Below are 21,378 nucleotides of genomic sequence, written 5' to 3'. Positions count from 1 at the left end.
AGCTGATAGTGGATTTTCCCTTCTTCCTCTGTATTTTCTTTTTGGTCTCCTCGTAACCTCCTTTTTCTTTTTCTTTGGATTATAACAAGGCTTTGGCACTGGCATAACCCTCAGAGAGGTAAAATAGGATCCAATGGAACTAATGTCCTCCACCCTTTATCATATTGATTTATTTGTATAGCACTAATTTTTCAATTTCCTTGGCAAGGTGCATCAAATTCCCTTTGTTTTGCACACTTCGATGGTATAGCAGACATTTGATCATTTTCAAGTGGATCTATTGCATATTCTTTCACCCTATTTTTGTTTTACTATGATTCTTACTTTTTGGGCTTGCACCTGAAGGGCATGTCTAATCATTTTGTTGTGCTTTTGCCTAGCAGGTATTCGCTTCATAGCCCTAGTGCGCACATTACGTCCGGAAAATCCTTCGTCAGAGGAGAGGATAAGTGCATCTTGTGTTGCACTTCGATGCTGCTCTGATAACATTTTCATTAAGTCCTGATGACGACAATAATATCAAGAGAAAATCTTTAATTGAGCTATTAATTTGTAGATTATCAGAATGTCAGGCTTGGAGCTGGTACCAATTGGAACATTTATATCAGAGTTGGTAAACCAAGTAAAATTAACGGCAAATGCTATAAATGATGTCCTTATAGAGAAAGAATGCTTTAAAACTCTATCTGAATATCTTTTAGACATTGCACGAACCTTTCTGTTACTGCAAAGTCATGAACTGAATGATACTCGAGCTTTAAAACGCACTTTAGAGTTTCTCAAAGAAGATTGTGATAAAGCTGAATGTTTAGTGCAGAAGTATAAGAACTGTGGAAGATTCTACTCTTTTCTATTTTGCCGTCGTATTGCTAATGAGATACAAGAAGCAACGAGGGCTATAGGAAAATCTCTAGCCATGTTTCCCCTGGCAGAAATTGAAGTCCTGTACGAAATATCTGACAAGGTGAATAAGCTGCAAGCTGAAATGCAAAATGCTGAATATGTAGCCTCTCAATCAAGCTTATTGATCCTCGAGAAGCTTAATAAAGGTATTATAGAGCAAAAGCATGATCAGAGCTTTAGAAATAGCATGCTAGAGCAAATAGCATTATCAGTCGGTGTCTCCATTGAGCCATCAGAAATAAGAAAAGAACTTGATTCCTTGAGAAAGGAAAGGGAAGAGGCTGCTGCACGTAAAGAGAAGAAAGAAGAAATCTTCCTGAAGCAAGTAATTGAATTGTTATCTCACTCTGATGCTGCACTTGATGAAAATGAAATTAAGAAGCAGTATGAACTAATAAGGGACACCGTTGAGAATTCTGCAATTAGCAATGGTACAATTTTAGAATATGATGCTTTTATATGCCCTATAACCAAGTGTGTGATGGTTGATCCTGTCAATCTTTGCACCGGGACTGCATGTGAAAAAACAGCCATTGAAGCGTGGTTTTCGCAAGGGCGTAATGAAGACCCTCGCACAGGTCAACGTATTGAGGATATAACGTTACGGCCCAACATTTCTGTAAGACAGTCAATTCAGCAATGGCGAGAACAAAACTATTTCCTCAAAATTAGACGAGCAAAGGAGATCTTGCTGTCTGATAACTACGCTGCCTATGATGATGCTCTTTCTGAAATAACGAAGGTCATTAAAGAAAACGTGATCACAAAGTATTGGATTGCCATGGAGGGGCTTATTAATATCATCGTTCTCTTAGTGCAAAACTTAGATGGTAATTTAAAATCAAGATCTTTGCAGACACTGCTGGACATCGTTGAAAGGCATTCACCCAATAAGGTAAAATATCCCAATTTCATCTAAAGCAAAACTATAGAAGTTAAAAAATATATTTACTCTTCATATTTTGAACGTGCTAACTTTACCTTATAAATACTGAAAACTTTAACAATAAAACAATTCTTGTTATATTGTACAAACTTTCAATGCTATTTTTTTATTTTTTGAGGAAGCTTGTTTTTACTCCGCCCATCTAGAATTCATTGCAGTGAGGCATGTTGTCAGCAAGCACAACTAAAGGTTATAATTTTCCCACTTTTTTCTAATGTGCATTGCACAAAGCGAATCTATATTTTCAAATGTATATGTCTATATATATATATATTGGATAGGCTATTATAGATATAATATGACATGTGAAATCATATATAACAAGAAACTTTTTGTGCTTTTATTATCATTATTATTAATTAAAAAAATCAAGTCTTGAACTCTTCTATAAAAGTTTCTCTCTCCCTCTCTCTCTCTCTCTCTCTCTCTCTCTCATAATAGATCTTTTCTTGCTCATGGCAACTTAAACGGTATTGGGGGTTCTCCTCAGAATATTTTGGTGTTCAAAATGCAGGATAGTCTATTTTTTGCAAAATAGGTGATAATTTACTGCTTTTACTAAACCTTTTATCAAATTATATTAATGTTTGTTTGTGTTTAATCCAATTAAATTGTGGATTATATGCAATGTCAACAATTACTCTTTAGGAAAACCATTTTAATATTTGACGTGTGGTTCACGAATCAAATCAAACTTATAGGAATTTACGTAGGGGATAAATGAGATATGAATACTTAAATCCTTGACTATTGAAAACACTAAATACAATTTGTAGTCTAAAGTGCTCTTGTATAAGGGGTGACTTCCATGACTTAGATACTCATTGACATAAATTAACCACGTAGTCCATTTAGGCTGATTGAATTTTGTCCGACTAGAACTTTGTCAATCAAATTCTTTGAGTACATTGTTTTATACATTAACGAGTAAATTCAATTTGTTTTCCTAATATTTTGAGCTGTGACAACTAATCTATTTTATGGCCAAGTAGTTATGGTATAGTACCGAGTGGTTGTAAGGCACTTTGCCAAATAAGTTTGGTCATTTTGGGTGCACCTTGCCAAATAAGTTTAGTCATTTTTGGTGAAATCTAAGAAGATTGTACTCCGAGCTTTGAAAAAATGAATGTCATTAAGAGAAAGAGTGTGCACCAACTTGAGTGATGGAAAGTAGGCCCTCTTTATATATTTAATTGAGACATTAAATCACACTTCCTTTGAATCCTGATGTCAATAGCTATCTGACAAACTATCATGATTATATTCTTTAGATGTCATTGAAGTATCATGCAACAGGGAAATTACACTATGAATATTATGGATTGTATTTTTCATCATCATGATTAAAAAGTATTTAACTAATAAACTGTTGCTGGGCATCAAAATGTGGACTCCAGATTTCTCTCGACGAAGACTGGACGCGACATCCAGGTCGTGCAAACGACGCAAAGCCGAACTGAGCGACTCCCCTCGATTCCCTTCCAATTTTCAACATGTTTTTTTTATCCTATCTTTCTTTCTAGTCATTTCTTGTATATGTATTATATTAGGATTTGAATTCTCAGTTTTTGGTATGTTTTTTGTTGGGATAGCCGTCAGTGTCTTGAGTTTTTTATTCTATAGTTATACCCAAGGGTCGAGTGGTGCTCCAACTATATATTGCTCCTAAGGTTGAGATCTATCTTTCCCCAACCTTTTCACATTCCTTATGTTTTGTTGCCACACCTCTTTCCTCCCTGCATCCACTAGCCATTCCTGCCGCCCACACCCTCCTATGCTGCTGTCACCTTTTTGTAAAGGTTGAAAGTAAAAATCTTAGCCTTGGAGAATAAGTACAAAAGCCAAAATGACATGCTAATCTTGCTCTCATATCATGTAATAACTAAAATAATGAAAAGATTTTACACAAGTGGGGGTGTATACAAACATCTCTAAGAGGCATAAAAAAAAAAAAAAAAAAAAAAAAAAAAAGATGAGAAATATTTAGTGGCCGACGATCCAACAAGAAAGCACATGGATTCCAATCTGAGGGCATGGGAAAATAGATCTAATGGTATAGAACATTAATCCACTTGCCTTAAGTTTTCTGTTATGATTGGAGCAGCAAAATTTCAACAAAAGGTATAAACTAAATCTATTACTACCATGCACGAAGATACCCTCTCTTAGTCACTACTTGAAACCCTCTTCTTCTCCCCAGACTTGCTCGCATCTCCTCTTAACTCGTCATTGCTCTCTTGCCCACCCAAAACAACAAACTAGCTTATGCCTTCTATCAATCAGGAAGGACGGAAATCAGACAACTAAATTAGGCGTTTTCTATATTTAGAAGCTTCCTTATTTAAAGAATTTCCAATATCTTTATTCTGATTTATTTTCCTTTTAGCTAAATATTTAGATTATGAATATGTATTATTAAGTTACCTAAAATATATTATACAAAATATTTTGTACCTAAAATAGATTTTAAGATTATTATTTAATGGATTGAAAGCAAAGGGAAATGACATCGAGCCTCTTCAGTATTCAGTCTATTTTTCTCAAAACTTTGACATGGTATAAAGCTAGAATCGGTGTGAATCCTTGGTATTCTTTAGCAGTAGCCCTAGCCATGATCTCTCATCGTGACATCTTCGTTTGCGACACCTTTGACATCTTCGTTTGCATCTGCTTTGTTCTCTTGCGCAACTTCGCGTCTGTGTCTTCTTCTGCTACGTTCGCCTGTGTTCGCCTGCGTCTGCTTCTGCTTCGTTCGCGACTTCTTCGACAGCTTCGTTCGTTTGCATCTGCTTCTGCTTCGTTCGCGCAAAACTTCCCGTTGACTCTCTCCTAGCCGCGCTACTTCGCCACTTCACCACTTCGTCGCGTCGTCTCTGCCCTAGCTGCGACTCTCCTTGTCAACCTGCGATCTCCTCGTCAAGGGACATAGATGTGATCTCCTCTCCTCCCTGCGTCTCTGCCCTAGCTGCGACTCTTCTTGTTAACCGTCGTCTCTGCCCTAGTTGCGGCTCTCCTCCCTCGCGCCAACCTTAGAGCTTTGGTCTTCTCCTACGCGAAATCTTTGAGGAAGGTACCGAATATGTTTGAGCAGCTGCCGGAGCGCAAAATCCATTAATTGTGGAATACAAGGATTCTTGTGTTGAAAAGGGCTATTATGTTTGTATTATTTTTCGTCCAATTTGGATCTTCTTCGCTAGACATCGCTGCTTCTGTGGCATCTTCGACTGCTTCTTATGCTTCGCTTCGTCTACCTCGGCTTCGGCTTCAACACCCCTTCTAGATCGATGACTTCGGCTTCTGTAAACCATAGATCTCAGGCTTCGACATTCACGGCTTCGTGACTCTTGGCTTCAACACTCTCAGGCTTCGGCACCTTCGGCTTCGGCACTCACGGCTTGAGGATTTTTGGTCCCAACAATGTTATCGATTTCTTGTTGGCAAAAGATGCTTCTTGGTCAGTCATCATAAATTCGAGAGGGGATGTTAATCAGGAAGAACGGAAATCAGACAGCTAAATTAAGAGTTTTTTTATATTTAGGAGCTTCTTTATTTAAATTATTTTCAATATCTTTATTCTGATTTATTTCCCTTTTAGCTGAATATTTAGATTAGGAATATGTATTATTAAGTTACCTAAAATAGATTATACAAAATATTTTGTACCTAAAATAGATTGTAAGATTATTATTTCATGGAATGAGAACAAAGGGAAAATGCATTGAGTCTATTCAGTGTTCAACCTATTTTTCTCAAAACTTTGACACCTTCTAGCTCCTTCATCAACCAACACCTCAAGCAAAGCCACCTCCTCAACAGTTCCATGCTATCCCCAGCTCTTTTTCTTCTTTCTTTTAGTAGCCACACAAAACCCTCTATTGTTTTCTGTCTTGTACGAACATCTCACTCTGTTTTTTGTGTTTCACTTGGCCTGTTCCTCATAAGTTCCCAACTTATGCTACCTTCCCGTCTCTCATCACTCTCTCATGCGCTCACAGAATCACATTGCGATCTCCCTTCTCATTTGCAACCACCTTCTCCTCCATTCTATAGCAAACCAGCAACAGCAGCCACGTTTCTTTTAGTTGCAACAACGCCTCATTTTCCCAATCTCTCACCTTTGTAGAGAAAAATCACTTGCCCTCTCTGACCTACTCTCTCATATTCTCCTCTACATGAAGAGAGAAACCACCCTTTCATTTTCCAACTGCCTCAATATTGCTCTATTTATTTTCTATTTTCACCTCTCTCTCTCTAAAAAAAAAAAAGATAAGAAAAATTAAAATAAACTCTTAGTAACCTTCCCCACCTCAGCTCTCTCCTCCCACTCTCTTTATCCTATGAGTAGAGAGAGAAACGTCCTTTCTTTCTCTTCTCTAAACAGAAAACAAGCTTTTCCCTCATTAACTTTATCTCTTTCCATTTCTCTCTCTAAGACGAGTGAATATAAAAAACAGAATATTAAAAAAAGTGAAAGAGATTGTCTTTTCTCCTTGTCATTTTTTTTGGCTTCACACTCTAAGACATAAATGCAAAAGCAAATTTGTCAAATCGTTGAATAAGAACTCATACATGTCAGGAAAATCATATTTTAACAATATCTTGTTTGCGTGAAAATCTCATAAACATTTTTTATTTCTCACGGTGGTGAGAATGATTTTGGATGCTAAATGTACTCCTACGCCTCTTTCTTAATTTAATGGAAAAACTTGTGTAATTTTCATGCAGGTAATCATATGTGCCTTTTTTTGCATATGGGAGAAGATAATCAGACTATGGTGTTTATACCCATGTACATTTTTTTTGGTGTGACTTGTTAACCCAATAATCTTGAAGATGCTTTTTGCATGGAGGAAATGATGTCAAAATTTTGATTGAATGCTGCTAAAAGGAGTATTAAAATGAATTTATTTGCACCATGATCCAAGAAAGTGAAGATCATAAAATTGCAAATAAGAAACAGAAGAACATTCACATTGTAATGCATTGCAAGAACAAAAGTGCTAGTAGGATATCAGAACAGAGTAAGATTTAAATTTAAGCAAGCACTTACAAGGTACCTGTTAACTCACTCGTTAGGGACTTGCACTCAAATTGATCAGAATACATAATGTTTTGAATTTGAAACTGAATTACACTTCTATTTATAAACAAAAATGGCTTCGTGTGGGAATCCATTTGAGTAAAATATAGCATGTACGGATAAATCCCATATCCTTTAAAAAAAATTAAAAATATGTAGTTACTTCTGATCCTATTGCTCGACCATATCCACAATATACCTGTATGGATCGACATATGGCGTTCTTTAGAAATTAAATTTAATTATGTCCCAATGATAAAAAACTTATGCAAACTATAAAATTCTGATATTTTCAAGCCATTTTTACGCATCACGGGATGTTTTTTTAATGCCTTAAAAAACATACAACCACAAAATGCAAATGCACATATAAAATCATAAAAAATCATGAAAGGGCATTATCCAGGTAAACCAAGATGCTTGCACATTATCAAAATTGAATATCTATTTGTGATTTAACTAGTGTTTTACACTCTTGATTATAAGGTCAGATAATAGCATCTGAACTAGCATAAATTAGTTTGAATTGACTGCATGGGCTCTGATGAACACATTGCATGTTAATCTTAATATCGAGGATGTTGCATAAATAAGTTTTTTCACATACCTTCAAACTAACGTACTAATACTTCGAATCTATGGTTTATAATGCTATGTGAAATAACATAAGACGTACTCAAACTTGTCTGCATGTGCTTTGATTAGTGAGTTAATTGTTCAAAAATAAAATCTAAGAATACTATGTGGATTGACATTGAAATTGAGTCAAACTCTCCTTGCTCTGAAAGCGTGCAAATATTTTAAAAAGACTTGTAATTATGATGCAAACTCTTTCTTCTTTCCAAATTTAGAAGCCAAATTTGGCATATATGCTTGCTTTTGAGTGGGTTGTTTTGCTTATGAGATAAGTTCATAAATTTCAGATAACAAGTCCAATATTTCTCCTTATAAGAAGCAGAGTTAAACAAACTGAGTCCTACTTGCTAATTTGATCCAATCTTTTTTTAAGAATAGAATTAACTGAATTATTCTTAAAAAATATTCAAGTAATAGACTTCAATTAAATTATAAGTGTGAATGATTCAAGCAATTTGCATATTAGGTTAGGTATGTTTATTGCAACACTGCTATTACTGGGTCCCACATCCTGAATACGAAAAAATGAGTGCCGCATTAGATAGTTGAGAATCAGGCAGCTGAATTAGGAGTTTCCTATAATTAGGAGCTTCCTATAATTAGGAGCTTTCTTATTTAAATTATTTCCAAATTTCTCTATTTTGATTTATCTCTTTTAATCGTGCATATTCTCTCGTTTTTTAGATTAGAAATATTTATTAGGTTACCTAAAAGAGATTGTACTGACTATTATTTATTGGAATGAAACCAAAAGAAAAAAGGATTTAGCCTATTTGCTCAAAACATTTACATGGTATCAGAACCACATCGAATCTTTCCTGTCTGAATCTTTTGTTGTCTTCTCTAGCCTTTGGGAATTGTTCGTATTCATCTTCGAGCTCATTCCATCTTTGCCGACTGCTTCCTACGTCTTCGACATTTTCGACTACAAATTGCCAAGAGTTTTGTCCGCTTAATCCGCTTCGACCACTTCGGTTTCATCCAAACGCCATCATCGTCTTCGCTAGCCTTCGCTGCTAGATCTTCAACTGCTTCATCGCCTGCTTCGTCGACTATGTTCTGCGGCATCTTAGATTGCTTCTTCCGCCTTCGAATGCTTCCAACGAGTCTTCCTCCGACTACTTCTTGCGAGTCTTCAATTGATTGTCGGCTTCGACTTCGACTTCGGCTTCTTCGTCTCACTCAAGGATCATAGGCTTCGGCTTCGGATTCCTCTCCTTCGGTCTCGGATCGAATTCAAGGCAGTGAACGATTTATTGGTTCTCTTTGGTTTTCTTTGGATTTCTTTGAATTTTTTTTGGATCTCTTGGCTTTCTTTGGCTTTAGGTTGATTTTGATCAACGACTTTCTTGGTAATCAACTTGTGAGCGATAATTCTATTTAGAATATCTTCTGAAATCTTAGCTATCAGATTTACGGGAAATAATTGTGCAGCATGAGAATTTCAATTCAAGATGTTTTTTGAAAGGGAAGGAGTTTTGGGGGCCTAGTGATGCACCTACAGAGCCGAAAGATCTTGGTCAATGGGAGGCAAAGGATGCGCAAATTATTTCTTAGATTTTGGGATCAATTGAGGCTCTTTCTCGACAGCGTCATCATTTTTTTGTTAGTAAACTGATGTTTCTTGATCAATCAACATCAATTTGAGGGGGATATCAATCAAGAATCACAGAAATCAGACAACTGAATTAGTAGTTTCCTTTAATTAGAAGCTTTCTTATTTAAATTATTTTCAAATTTCTCTCTTCTGAGTTATTTCTTTTGATTGTACATATTCTCTCCTTATTTAGATTAGGAATATTTATTAGGTTGCCTAAAGGAGATTGTACAAACTATTATTTATTGGAATGAAAGCAAAAGAAAAAGGCATTCGGCCTATTTGCTCAAAACATTGACATAAAAGAGAAAGCATAAAATTAAGCGTCAATCAGATATGAATGTTCTTGTGGATGAGTGACTTTACACTTAGAGACAAAATGAAAAACGAATATATCCATAAAAGGGTTGAAGTAGCTTTAGTGGCGGACAAGATTAGAGAGAATCGCGATAGATGGTTTGGTCATATTAAATGTCTACCATTTGATGACCCAATTAGAAGAGTTAATGTTTTAGATTTGACTTGATGTTAAAAAAGGTAGAGGCAGACCTAAAAGACTTGGGAATATTGTAAAAAAATGATATTTATTTATTTGAATTAATTGAAAATATGACACTTAATAGGATACGATTGAGAAAAGGGATTCATGGAGCCTGCCTCACTTAGTCGGTTAAAGGCTTGTTGTTGATAGGTTTGTTCATTGCATATAGCAATCTGATGGTTCATTAAAAAAAATAAAGTTCTCAACAATGGCTGTTTTCCTGCTCATTAACAAACAGATGCCTCAGCTTGAATTCAGACGATAATGCAGAATTTATTTTACAGGATAAAGCTGTAGCAGCCGGAGTACTCAGCCACATTGTGGCATGTGTGGGGCTTGATTATAATGTGTGCATGTCTGCAGCCAATCTTCTCTTCGAGCTTTTGCAAGAAAATGATAGGTGGGGCCAGGCTATGCCACAAGAGGATTGCAGGTGGAATGAGGATTTATGTAGTAAACTAAAACAACAGCGTGGTACCATTGCTTTTCTTGTATTGATCATCCTAGACAAGCAGTTTACAGAATCAGCTAAGAAGATGGAAGACATTATGTTGCAGCTGTGTTGTGATGATGATGATACAATTTTAGCTGTAGCTTCTTATCATCTGTATATGCCACTTGTCCAACGATTATGCGATGGTGAGTTTAGCTCTTTTTTTTTTCCCCCTTCTTTGAGTTAATTTGTCCTTAGGTGCTGAAATTATCTGATCTCATACTTATATTGTCCTTGTTAAAAAGAATGGCTTTGTTTAATTTTTATCTCAGTTAATTGTTGTTGTAGGTCTATTAAAATTGTGCCCCTTTGCTGCTATGCTCGTTGAGTTTGCTTTTTAATCTTAAATTTTGAAAAAATTGCAATATCACCTCAACATTAAGTCAAGTTTATTGTTGGACGTTCAATAGCTAGAATTTTTAATGCATTTCTGAAGTATAAAGCATGTCTAGATGGATCGATTGTTACAAGAACATACACGTTCATAGGAAAATAATTTGTTAATCGAAAAATAAAAATCTGCCTTTGATGAAAACAAAAAAAAAAAGGTAAAAATTAACAATAAATAGAAAATCATAAAAATCAAGCATAATGACAGGAAGAAAATATTAACCAATATAACTGAAAGATTGAAGAGGAGAAAATGACAAATTGGTAAGAGAGAAAAATAATTAACGGGAAAGCATTGCATAGGCACTAGGAGCTGTTTTTCTTGGTATGTTGAAGTTTCATTCTCAACTAAAAGGCTAGACAGAAGAATGATTTGCGCGCCTAAAAAAAATGTATTCAAAGCCAAATAATTGTTCATTTACAAGCTTAACATTTATGTACCTCATAAAGTTACAAATATGATAATGTAACAAAAAAGAAGTCACAAGTAAAGAAATCAAAACCCCTCACAAATAGCAGGAGAATCAACATTGAGAAAGTTCCACTAGAAGTGCCACCATGAGATGCGAAGGTAGCCTTAAAAGTTAAACAGGAGATGTGCAAAACTCGTAAAAGCGCTAAAGTTGCAAAAGAAATGCATTAATAGGAGAAAGCCACATGAACTTCATTGCGAAGCTCGTGAATAGGTGAATCTAAACAACATGAGCATCAACCTTTACTTTTGATCATCTTCATGAATGTTCAAAGACGTAATTGTATTCATTATTGGCTTATATTTGACGACCTTCATGAATGTACATAGACATAATACTGTTCATTTTTGGCTAGTTATCTAGGATGTCTGATCACTTTAAACCAGATTTAAGAATTAGTTTATAATGCCCAAGTAACAGCCTATTGGATCAAATAGGCAATGTATGATAAAAAGTGAAGTTGTAATTCACCTTTAAATAAATCCCATATGAATCATCAATTTCTGGTGAGTTTGTGTGCGACACCAACCATCTGAAAGCATCATATTTGAGTCAGGTAGCGTTGTCATCCCTTCATGAAGTCATGTTGCCAGTCTCATTGAAAGACCTAACTTTGGGTATACCAAACATAATTGAAATACATTATGGGTTTGTTTGTCATTTTCCTTTTTTTGGCTAATATAAATATTAATTTCAGAAACTAATCTTTTTTTAGTGAATGTTGTTAGTTTAATTTGTTTATTACTAGGAACCGTGGGCTTCTAAAATTTTGCGTTCGGCTCTTTCAAGAGAGTTGTGTTTTGGGTCAAAAAGGCAAATTAGCTTATATGTAAGATGCTACATAGTGATTTCACTTTTTGTCTTGAGGATATGATTTGGTTTCAGGTTTGATATAGGCTTAAGCCTCTATAATTATTTACCCCTCTTCATGATAAGAGTGAACTTTTGAATCAACTTAATTAGTAGATGCTAATTACTTTGTGTATAACAACGACAATTTTACTTATAGGTTATAAAAGTTAATAGCCTTCATTTTAAATGATGAAAAACCCTATTAAGATCTCAAGATTGAATCCTAATTTATTTAGTGCCATTGTTCTAGGGTTCTTAATTGTTGTCTAAGGACTGGATTTAGCTGGGAGGTGGGTGTGGAATAGTAAGGGAGCAAGTATATGTGAGGCTGACGAAGTTTGGAAAAAGATAGAAGTAATTTGGCGATTGTTCAGGATGAAAAATATTGGAGGGAACGACAAAATAACTTCTCCGACAAGGCTCTTTTATCGAGAGAGATGCATCACTTTTTCTTGAATAAGTTGTAAACTCACCACTTGCAAAAGGAAGAAGATACTTCACTCCTTTGGGCTTCATAAAAATAGAGAACAAGATCTCCAAATGCCTAAATCAAAGCAAGTCCCCCAAATCAATCCATGACAAACATATAAGTAGTTCTCAAATAAAACAAATCTTTATTCTATTTAGTAGTATAAAATTGGGCCCATAAGAGCTGGAGCGGTAAATACAATGGGAATTTTTGTTTGTTTATATAACAATTATGGGTTCCTTTGGGATGCTCTCGCATCATTCTCCATGGGCGGGAGAGACCTCATCTTCATCTTATGAAAACACTGAAATCCTTGTAGTATGGCAACAAATCAACAAGATTGAAGTTGACAAAAATATTGAAATCACTTGAAAAATTTATCTTATAAGCATTGGCATTAATCTTCATGAAGCCTCTGAATGGACTATCTATTCTAGGCTTGAGCTTTCAAAATGAACCTGTAAGACACCGCTTCTTCTTCAGTCTAATCCACACCAAGTCATATTCTTTGAAGGCCTTGAATTTCATAGATTTGTTGGTCTACTTTTGATTTTTAGCATTTTACGATCAGAACATCTTAGACCTAACCCCTGCATTTGTATTAAGCTTAATAGTTGGAATTATCAGCACTAACTCCAATGGAGTGAGAAGATGACTCTTGTTTACAATTTCAAATGAGCTAGATGTGTTGACTTGCTAGTGGATTGGTTGCAAATATCTTTTCTCAAGCTAAATCTGTTAAATCTAACTAATAAATGGATTTAATAAATGGAACAAGCAAAATTTGGATTTAACTTACAAATTTATCCAACCTATTTATGGAGTTTGGTGGATATACGTTAAATTCATATTTTAATCCTGCTAAAAGTATCCTACCAAACACCCCCTTAAGCTTACTTTGGTTGTTCAAAAATCTCAGGGCATTGTAGTCAGTGCATAGAGTAAACTCATTTTCTAGAAGATAATGACCAGTGATTGAGTGCGCCCTCATATTGGCATTAACTTTTGTCATATGTGGGATATTTTCTTTTAGAATTATTCAACTTTTCATTGAAAATAGTTATATAGTGTCATTGATTTAACACAACTCTAATTCTCACATCGAAAGCATTACATTCTACGTCAAACACTTGGTTAAATTCATAAAGAGCTAGAATAAGGACTTAGAGTAACCTCTTTCTTCAAAGCATAAAAATTTGTTTTTTTCTCATATGACCAAGCAAAACTAGTTGCCTTATGGAGCTCCGTAAAGGGTGTCACAAAAGAGCTGAAATTCTTGAAAAATTTCTTGTAAAAAAAAGCCAGTCCATGAAACTGCCTAGCCGAGTAAAGAATGGTGGTCTAGGCCAGGCTATGGTAGCCTTGATCTTCGTTTGGTCCATTTCATGTTGTTAGTTGTATAATGTACTTTAGAAATCACGTCTTTAGTGTAAGAAAGTGACTTTTTTTGGGAGACCATATATGTTCTATTCCAAGAACCCCAAATATGTCATGAATGTTGATATGCTCCTTTGAACGATTGTACACCAGAATATTGTTATGTATACCAACATAAACTTTCCAATTAAAGCTCGAAAGATTTGGTTCATCAACCGCATGAAAATGCTTGTTGTGTTGGACAGTCTAAAGAGGAACTTTCTAATGAAGGCTTGGAAGATTTGGTTTATCAGCCTCATGAAAATGCTCGGTGTATTAGACAGGCCAAAATACATGATTGTCCACTTATACAATCCATCTTATGTCCTGAAAGTTGTCTTCTACTTATCTCTTGGTCTCATAGTCTGGTGATAATCACTGCGCAAATTGATCTTGGAGGAGACACCGACTCCATGTAATTGATCAAGTAAATCATCCATTCTCAAAATGAAAAATTAAAATTTGCCAATGATCTTGTTCACAACCCTACCATCCATGCATATATACAACAAAGCATTCTTTTTGGGCACAATCAATGCTCATATGACACACAGAGTGATTCTCTAATCTACTAGTCCTCGGGGTTTCAAACCTCAATCTACTTCTATAGCTCTTCATATTTTGTTGGTTTCATACATTAGGCTGGACGATTGGAGATCACTAGTCCTAAGATAAGGTCCATAATATGTTGAATCTCTCATAGAGGTAGTAAACCAATTGGCAAATTATCAGTCAAAATATATCATGAAACTCTTTCAATAAGAGTCGCATTGCCTCAGGCATTGGCTCTTTGGATCAATGCCTTCAAACAATACCAAGGCCAGTTTCACTGGCATCTCTCTCTGACATGAGACACTACAACTCCTATCTTTATCTGAGTTTTTATCATCGTTTACTTCTTTACTAATAGAAGTACAATACACTTCCTATCCTTGATAAATGAGTAAGTATTTCTTTTGGCCATGATGAAGTGTACTCGTCATATTGCCACGGTCGGCCCAAAAAATAACGACATGTATCCACATGCACGATTTTACACTACATATAATTCTGCATCTTGTTGCTAATTGAAAATTCTACCAGACACTTCTTGTCAACATTGATCTTATTCCCTTTCTTCAACCAAGTCATGAAATATGATTGGAAATGTTCTTGGATAGTAAGGATCAATTGATTGTCCATTTATATAGATACTATATTTTCATAACTTTCTCAATTTTTTTTTAAAGAGATTGCACACATTTGCCTCCGCAATATAAAGGGTGCGGAGATGTTATGTCTAAGCCATTGTTAATCTCTTTTAGGTTCGTTCTGGAGAACTTGTTGAATCACAAACATCTCACTATCATTTTTGTGCAATTGATACTCGTTGAATCACAAGCATCTCGTCTATTGAGTCTTTACTCTTTGCCTCTTTCCTGTATCATGCTCAATAAAAGAAATCACTCTCATGTTTAGGCAGTTGGACACAAGATCTATGACACTTAAAACTCTGCCCGACTAGAAATGTTTTGGGGGTGTTGCTCCAATCAGTCATCTTTTTCTCATGTGCTGACTTTTTCCCAGAAATGTTAGATCTGGGTATTCTGATTGGTATGCTTTTAGTGCCCGATCCAAATCGTTTATCCTTGTTTGAAAGTTGCTGTGGGATTGATATCACTGTATTGTCTCTCCGTCTTCAAGGCTAAGGTTTGGACATTGTAACATCTAATAGGTTTATAATTGCACCGCATTGCTAATAAATGCCCTCAATTCTCCAAGATATCAGTTCTAGTGTTTTCATTTAGTTCCATCAACTCAAATTTCAACGTAAGCTCAGCTGTGTAATTCTTTACTAATAGATCCTTCTACAAATAATAAAATGTCAAAAAGACATTCAATTTGTAATGTGTTGGCAGGTCTTTGCTCTGCATTTTCCTTTTCATCTTACAAACTAGATCGTGATTTTATTTTTTTCCTCAAGTTGGTTTAGATATTTCTTTTTTTTCCCATAGGGAAATATTCTTTTTTAACTTGAGGGCAACTTGCTTGATCCATTTTTCAGGTGGAACAATCCTGTAATCAAAGATTTGTTTCACAGTTTGGAGGCATTCAATGAATTTTTCCAGATCCTTGTGACCGTCAAATTTTGATTTGTTAAATCCACCTTTACACTAAAGTGACTCTCTCATATACTCTGTCGAAAAGATGCAGCATCACTACAAGTTTCTTGCTTTATCTTCATCTATTCCATTTAGGTGATCACCGTTGTTGTTGTGGGTGACTTCCCCTTATTGCCTTCTTTCAAAATTAACGAGCATCTGTTGTAATTGGAGATTTTCTCATTGTATATCCTCTATGGTAAGTTTTGGAATATCTCTCCTTGGCGGCATAATGATTTGATCCTTAATTAGGTTTCGATTGATGTAAAATTGTTGATTAAATGTTGACCAGTGGTTAAAGTTTAAGTGGCATGTCTTCAAATGGAATATTTATGGAGGTAGGAATGTTAGTTTTTAAAAGTTTAGGGTTAGGGGTATGAATTGAGATATATGTTTTTAGTGTATTGATTTCATGGAACAGTTAGGTTAGGAGCGAAGAAGAAAAATCCTTAAAAATTTAATGTTTGTCGAACTTTGATACAAAATGACATCATTCTAGGATTCCTAGAAGGTATTTAAGGATTGGATTTAATGGGGAGGTGGTTGTGAAATAGCAAGAAAATGAGATTATGCAAGATCGACAGAGTTTGGAAGGGGATAAAAGTTTGGTGGTTGTTCAGGTTTAAAACAACGAGAGAGTCGCAAGGATTTTTGTTGAAAGGGATATCACTCTCATTGATGTGGAAGAAATATGACTTGGTACTACCCACAATGGATATTGACAGCCAATTGTCACAGAGCAAAGACTCTATTACTGTAATCACTATAAACTGATTGGGCACACATTTGCCAAATGTTTCAGGTTTCATCCACATTTGAGATCCAACCTCCCTGTGCATTTGAATTTTGCAGTCCCTAATAACATCACCCAAGTGGAGGAAAATATAGCAGAAACTGAAGATCTTCCAGAAATGTTGAATGAAAATTTGTCTCATTAGGCTATTTCTCACCAACCAGTTCCCTAGCTACTTCCCACTGCTGTTGAAATAGTTCTTTCTCATATCATAAATACTACGAATTTGGTTGTAGCAGATGCTAGCCGGCATGTTTTGGAACCACTTATCGTGAGAGGAAAAGGTAACCAAGCCCTGGAGGAGCACCGTGATCAAGGTGTTCTGCAGGCAGAGACTGATCAATAATTTACGGATCAACATACCCCTCTGGGTGAGTTCTCCATCGAATATCCACAAATAGATCAGATGGGACATACTGGTAGATGAATGACAAGTTTACAAATCTAGGAAGAAGAAAAAAGAAATGCTAGAACTCGAAAATTTTCAGGATGACGGTTTGATAGTTTTGGGAAGCCCACATCTCAGTCTGGTGTTGGACTCTCTCCCTAGAACCAGAGGGAGGGGAAGTGCCAAATTCACCCACCATGAATAGGAGTTTTCTTTTCTCTTTTTTGGGGTATATGAGTATTTTAAAGTCTCTTTTAGAGTGAGTTGTATTCCCTGTGAGTGAGCTCTTTGTACCCACTCACTAAAACCTTTGTATCTTCCTTTTACATCAATGAATTTGCCTTTTATAAAAAAAATATAGATGTCGGACATGAGGTAAGTTTTATTAACTTTAGCTGTAGGAACATAAGATCAGATTTGAAATGTGAGGCTTACAACTTTGCCTTAAGCAAGATGACCCGCTCGAGAGAAAATTCAGCTTGATTAATTTGAGCTCGAACTTTTAAAATGTGTTTGGATTTTTCCAAACAAGTGCAAGTTCTTCGAACACTCACATTTCTTTGAGTGGGGTACTTTGAGTTCATTTTAAGTCAGTTTGGCATCATTCTTAGACATTGAATTCAAGTATTTAACTCATTTGTCAAAATACATGTGCACGGAATTAGTTTTGATGTGTCGTGCATCTATTTTGGTCGACCTACATAATATATTTGTTCAACATTTAATGCACTTACATAAACAATTGCATAATTTTGGTGCACCTATAAGAAGCATTTGAAGAACTTTCGGTGCATTTGCACTAAGCACTTGTATAAGGTACTTGCATGCTTTTTTTTGAGGCGTTTATGTTTGTGCATATATGACATTTTTAAAACATTTTGTGATGTTTGAACATGACTTGAACATGTTCAAATTTTATCGTCTCAAGATGCATGCATTATTTTAATTTAGGTTTTAAAAGACTGTCTTCTATCCATTTTTGTGTGTCTATATACCTTCTAAAACTTTTTTTTTATTTATGTTTAATGAATTCTATAATTTTTATGAAAATTGATGAAGCTTAATCCCTGTGTACTTTCATACTGTAAATGAAAATCATTAGTGTGATTTTGAATTTGAGGAATGAAAATGGACAATGGTCATATCTCTCTTTAGAGAAGAAAAGTCTGTCAATGCAACTGTTCAAGATCACATAATAAAGATACTAAAAGTTCTTCAAAATATTTGAAAAAAGACCTTGGCATCCAAATACCCTTGCTTGAAACTCAGTCCAGATACATGTGCGGAGTATCTGATAATGTTGTGGAGTATTCATTATCCAAAATATAAGACTTGAATTTGGCTTGAAGAATGGTGGAGTAACCGGATACTTTTGAAAGAAATCTATGGCACCCAAAAATCTAGAATTTTTTTTAATACTCTAATGGCTAAGATAGAGCTATGAGCAGTTAAGTAGATAATTATTCCTAGTTTAGTCATGAGCTGCTTTGCAGTAAATAGCATTACTAATAGAAGGATAGCAGAATTTTTGTTTCCGAATTAAATTTTCTATATTTTTCCTCTGATTAAGTTAAAACGATTGGCTCAAACAATCTTTTTCATTCATTAAATGAAATTGCAGGGCCAGAGTTATCAAAGAAATCTATGATGAGAGGCCTTGAAGGAATGCAATTACTTGATGAGGATGTAAAGCATCTTGGAGAGGATGGAGTGATTAATCCTCTGATAATGTTGGCATCAGGAGATGCTGAATCCAGGGAGCTTTCTTTTTCAGTCATGGCTAAGCTGTGCACTTCTTATGAGAATAGAAGATTAGTTGTAGAAGCTGGAGCAGTTCCCCTCATTCTCGAACAGATATCTTCACCACAAGTCTCCCCTATTATCAGAGAAAAATGCTCTGAAATTTTTGAGAAGCTTACTTCTATTGGCTTGGAATTTCTCACTGGTACTGGCGTTGTACTTCATGATCAAGAGCTGATGATAACCAACTTAATTTCTGTGCTTGAGAGCTCAAGCACCTCCAATGGTATACGAAAGCCTGCTTTTAGAGCTCTTCTTAGGATCTGCAAGTCTGCAGAAGTAGCTGCCGAGAGTGCAGTTACCATCCAAAATGGTCTTCCTAGTATTCTCCCTCTGCTTGAGGATTCTGATAAAGAAATTCAGAATTATGCACTTGAGCTTGTCCATCAATTCTCTCAGAATGAGCCATCTCGTATCACAGATTTCCTCCTAGTTGGCAGGAGATTGGAGACATTCATGCACTTCCTTAAAGATGATAACCAACCACAACATCAGCTTATAGCAATAGACTTGTTGACCAATCTTCGAAATACCAACTTTGATCTTATCAAAGGCTTAGCAGATTCTGGGGCAATACCTATAATTTTGAACATATTAGACATGGGCAGTATGAAAGCAAAAGAAAATGTACTTCATTTGCTTTCTGGCTTCATGACTCCTGCTGACTTAGATATGCAGAAAATGATGGTTCAATCAGGAGTTTATCCTTTGCTGGTGAACATTCTGTTAACTGGAAGTGGGACAGCTAAAGCAAGAGCAGCAGAACTTATTGGGGACCTGTCATCAAACAGCCTCAATTTGACAAAAGCGCCATATCGAGAAGGATGTTTTTGTTTTCTCAGGAAGCGAATTCGTACTTGTGAAGTTCATGGCGGAATATGTTCTGTTGAATCTAGCTTCTGTTTGTTGAAGGCTGATGCTCTATCACCGCTGGTGAAGTTGCTTCAAGATCATGATGATGCAGTAAAACTGAAGGCAATTCTTGCACTGAAAACATTAGTTCAGGGAATTGTAGCAAGAGGTGCAACTGTTCTGCATAAAGTTGGGGCCATAGAACCAATGCTTCCTATTTTGAATGGCGAAAATCCGGCTTTGATTGAGGAAGTGCTTGCGATGCTGGAGATGGTGTTTACGGTCAGGGAGGTCTCAGATAGCTACAGTCATGAGGTAAGGATCCCTCTTATACACTTGTCTGCGCTTCGCAAAGAGAACACGAATGATCATTTGAGAAGAAGGGCAGCAAAGCTCTTGGCTGAGTTTGAGCTTTACTCGATATCAGGCTCCTTGCCTCTATAAAGCTATTTCTACTCTGTGTTTTACTGTAAAACTTTTAAATTATGAGTCATTGATTCTTTTTTTTCATGCTTACGAATCTCCGTGTTGATCTTTCTTTGACCTATTTGTTCCACAAACTTTCATTTTTATGGGGTGAGGCCTATTTTCCTGTTTTTGTTATATATATATTTCTATTTTGTTTTATGCTATGATGTGTTCTTTCCAAATTAAAACATTTGAAGCTCATCTTATTATCTCAGGACTAGTATTAGTCTTTAATATTTATTTATTTTTTTATGTTTATAATTTTTTTTTATTCTCATCTCCTCTAGTGCTATGGAGCTTTCAAAGGCAAGCATTGGTCTGCTGCCTGAACGTGGATAAAATTTTGCTTGCGGCCATTCTTCGCTGCTCTGCATGCAATATTTTTTCTTGAACATGAACATTGATGTTCTCGAGTTTTCATAATCGATTTCAATAAATACATAACTTCGGCTAAAAACACTCCAAAAATCTAAGCTTTATAAGTTTTATGTTCTCGTATTGACTTCTCAGCTTGATAATTTTTACAGTTTTCTTTTGCGTTTAATGTGTTGGCTTAGTTTCAGTTTTGTCTTTTTCTTTTCTTTATTATTATCCACGGCTAGTCATCCTCTGGGTTAGCTTTTCAAGTTATTCTTTTAAATTTTTTTTGGGGTACATGTCACAGAACTCTTATCTGTTTATTTTATGATGTGGAGTGTGATTGTGGCGATCAACTGGTCACTCAAAGCTCTTAGTTTTGCCAACCAAGCTTGGTGAGTTTGCTCGGGAAATGTGTGGGGGTGGCGGGGTGGTGAACCACTGTTTTAGTTAGGGGGTTTTGCTCAACATTTTTTTCTTGTATCTAGCACCGTCGTGCTCGGTGCATGTCCTCGAATAGAGCGCTCGATAATGCGGCCCCCAAGATGGGCACCGCTGTGCTCAACACAAGTCCAAGAACCCAAGTGTTCAACAATGCAACGCTTAGAGGTCAGCACCACTGTGTCTTACGGAGCTCTAGTGTGCCCTTTCATAGTGCCCCGATGCCAATAATTAAATTCAACGATTTGAGGCTTTATGTTTAGGCTTCGTTACAAAATTGTGTGCATTTTGTTGAATTTCAACCATTTATCTTGGAAGAAGAGTATTCTTGAGTTCTCAAAT

At 35.8% G+C, this 21,378-nt stretch overlaps 1 protein-coding gene across 2 annotated transcripts in view; it reads left to right on the top strand.

The window, feature by feature from the left end:
* Positions 1–20,383, top strand: part of LOC110035897 (U-box domain-containing protein 43-like) — a 33,944-nt gene extending 13,561 nt beyond the window's left edge. For both annotated transcript variants that reach the window (XM_020740223.1, XM_020740224.1), the window contains exons 2-4: positions 384–1,798; positions 9,988–10,342; positions 18,740–20,383. In XM_020740223.1, coding sequence (XP_020595882.1) covers positions 566–1,798; positions 9,988–10,342; positions 18,740–20,214 — 3,063 coding nt within the window. In that variant the 5' untranslated portion in view covers positions 384–565 and the 3' untranslated portion in view covers positions 20,215–20,383. The remainder of the gene's footprint in view (positions 1–383; positions 1,799–9,987; positions 10,343–18,739) is intronic.
* Positions 20,384–21,378: the final 995 nt, after the last annotated feature.

The sequence above is a fragment of the Phalaenopsis equestris genome, unplaced genomic scaffold (assembly GCF_001263595.1).
Source record: "Phalaenopsis equestris unplaced genomic scaffold, ASM126359v1 Scaffold200668, whole genome shotgun sequence".
Classification (NCBI taxonomy): domain Eukaryota; kingdom Viridiplantae; phylum Streptophyta; class Magnoliopsida; order Asparagales; family Orchidaceae; genus Phalaenopsis; species Phalaenopsis equestris.
The sequence above is the reverse complement of the archived record's forward strand: the minus strand, read 5'-3'. Positions and strand labels throughout refer to the sequence as shown.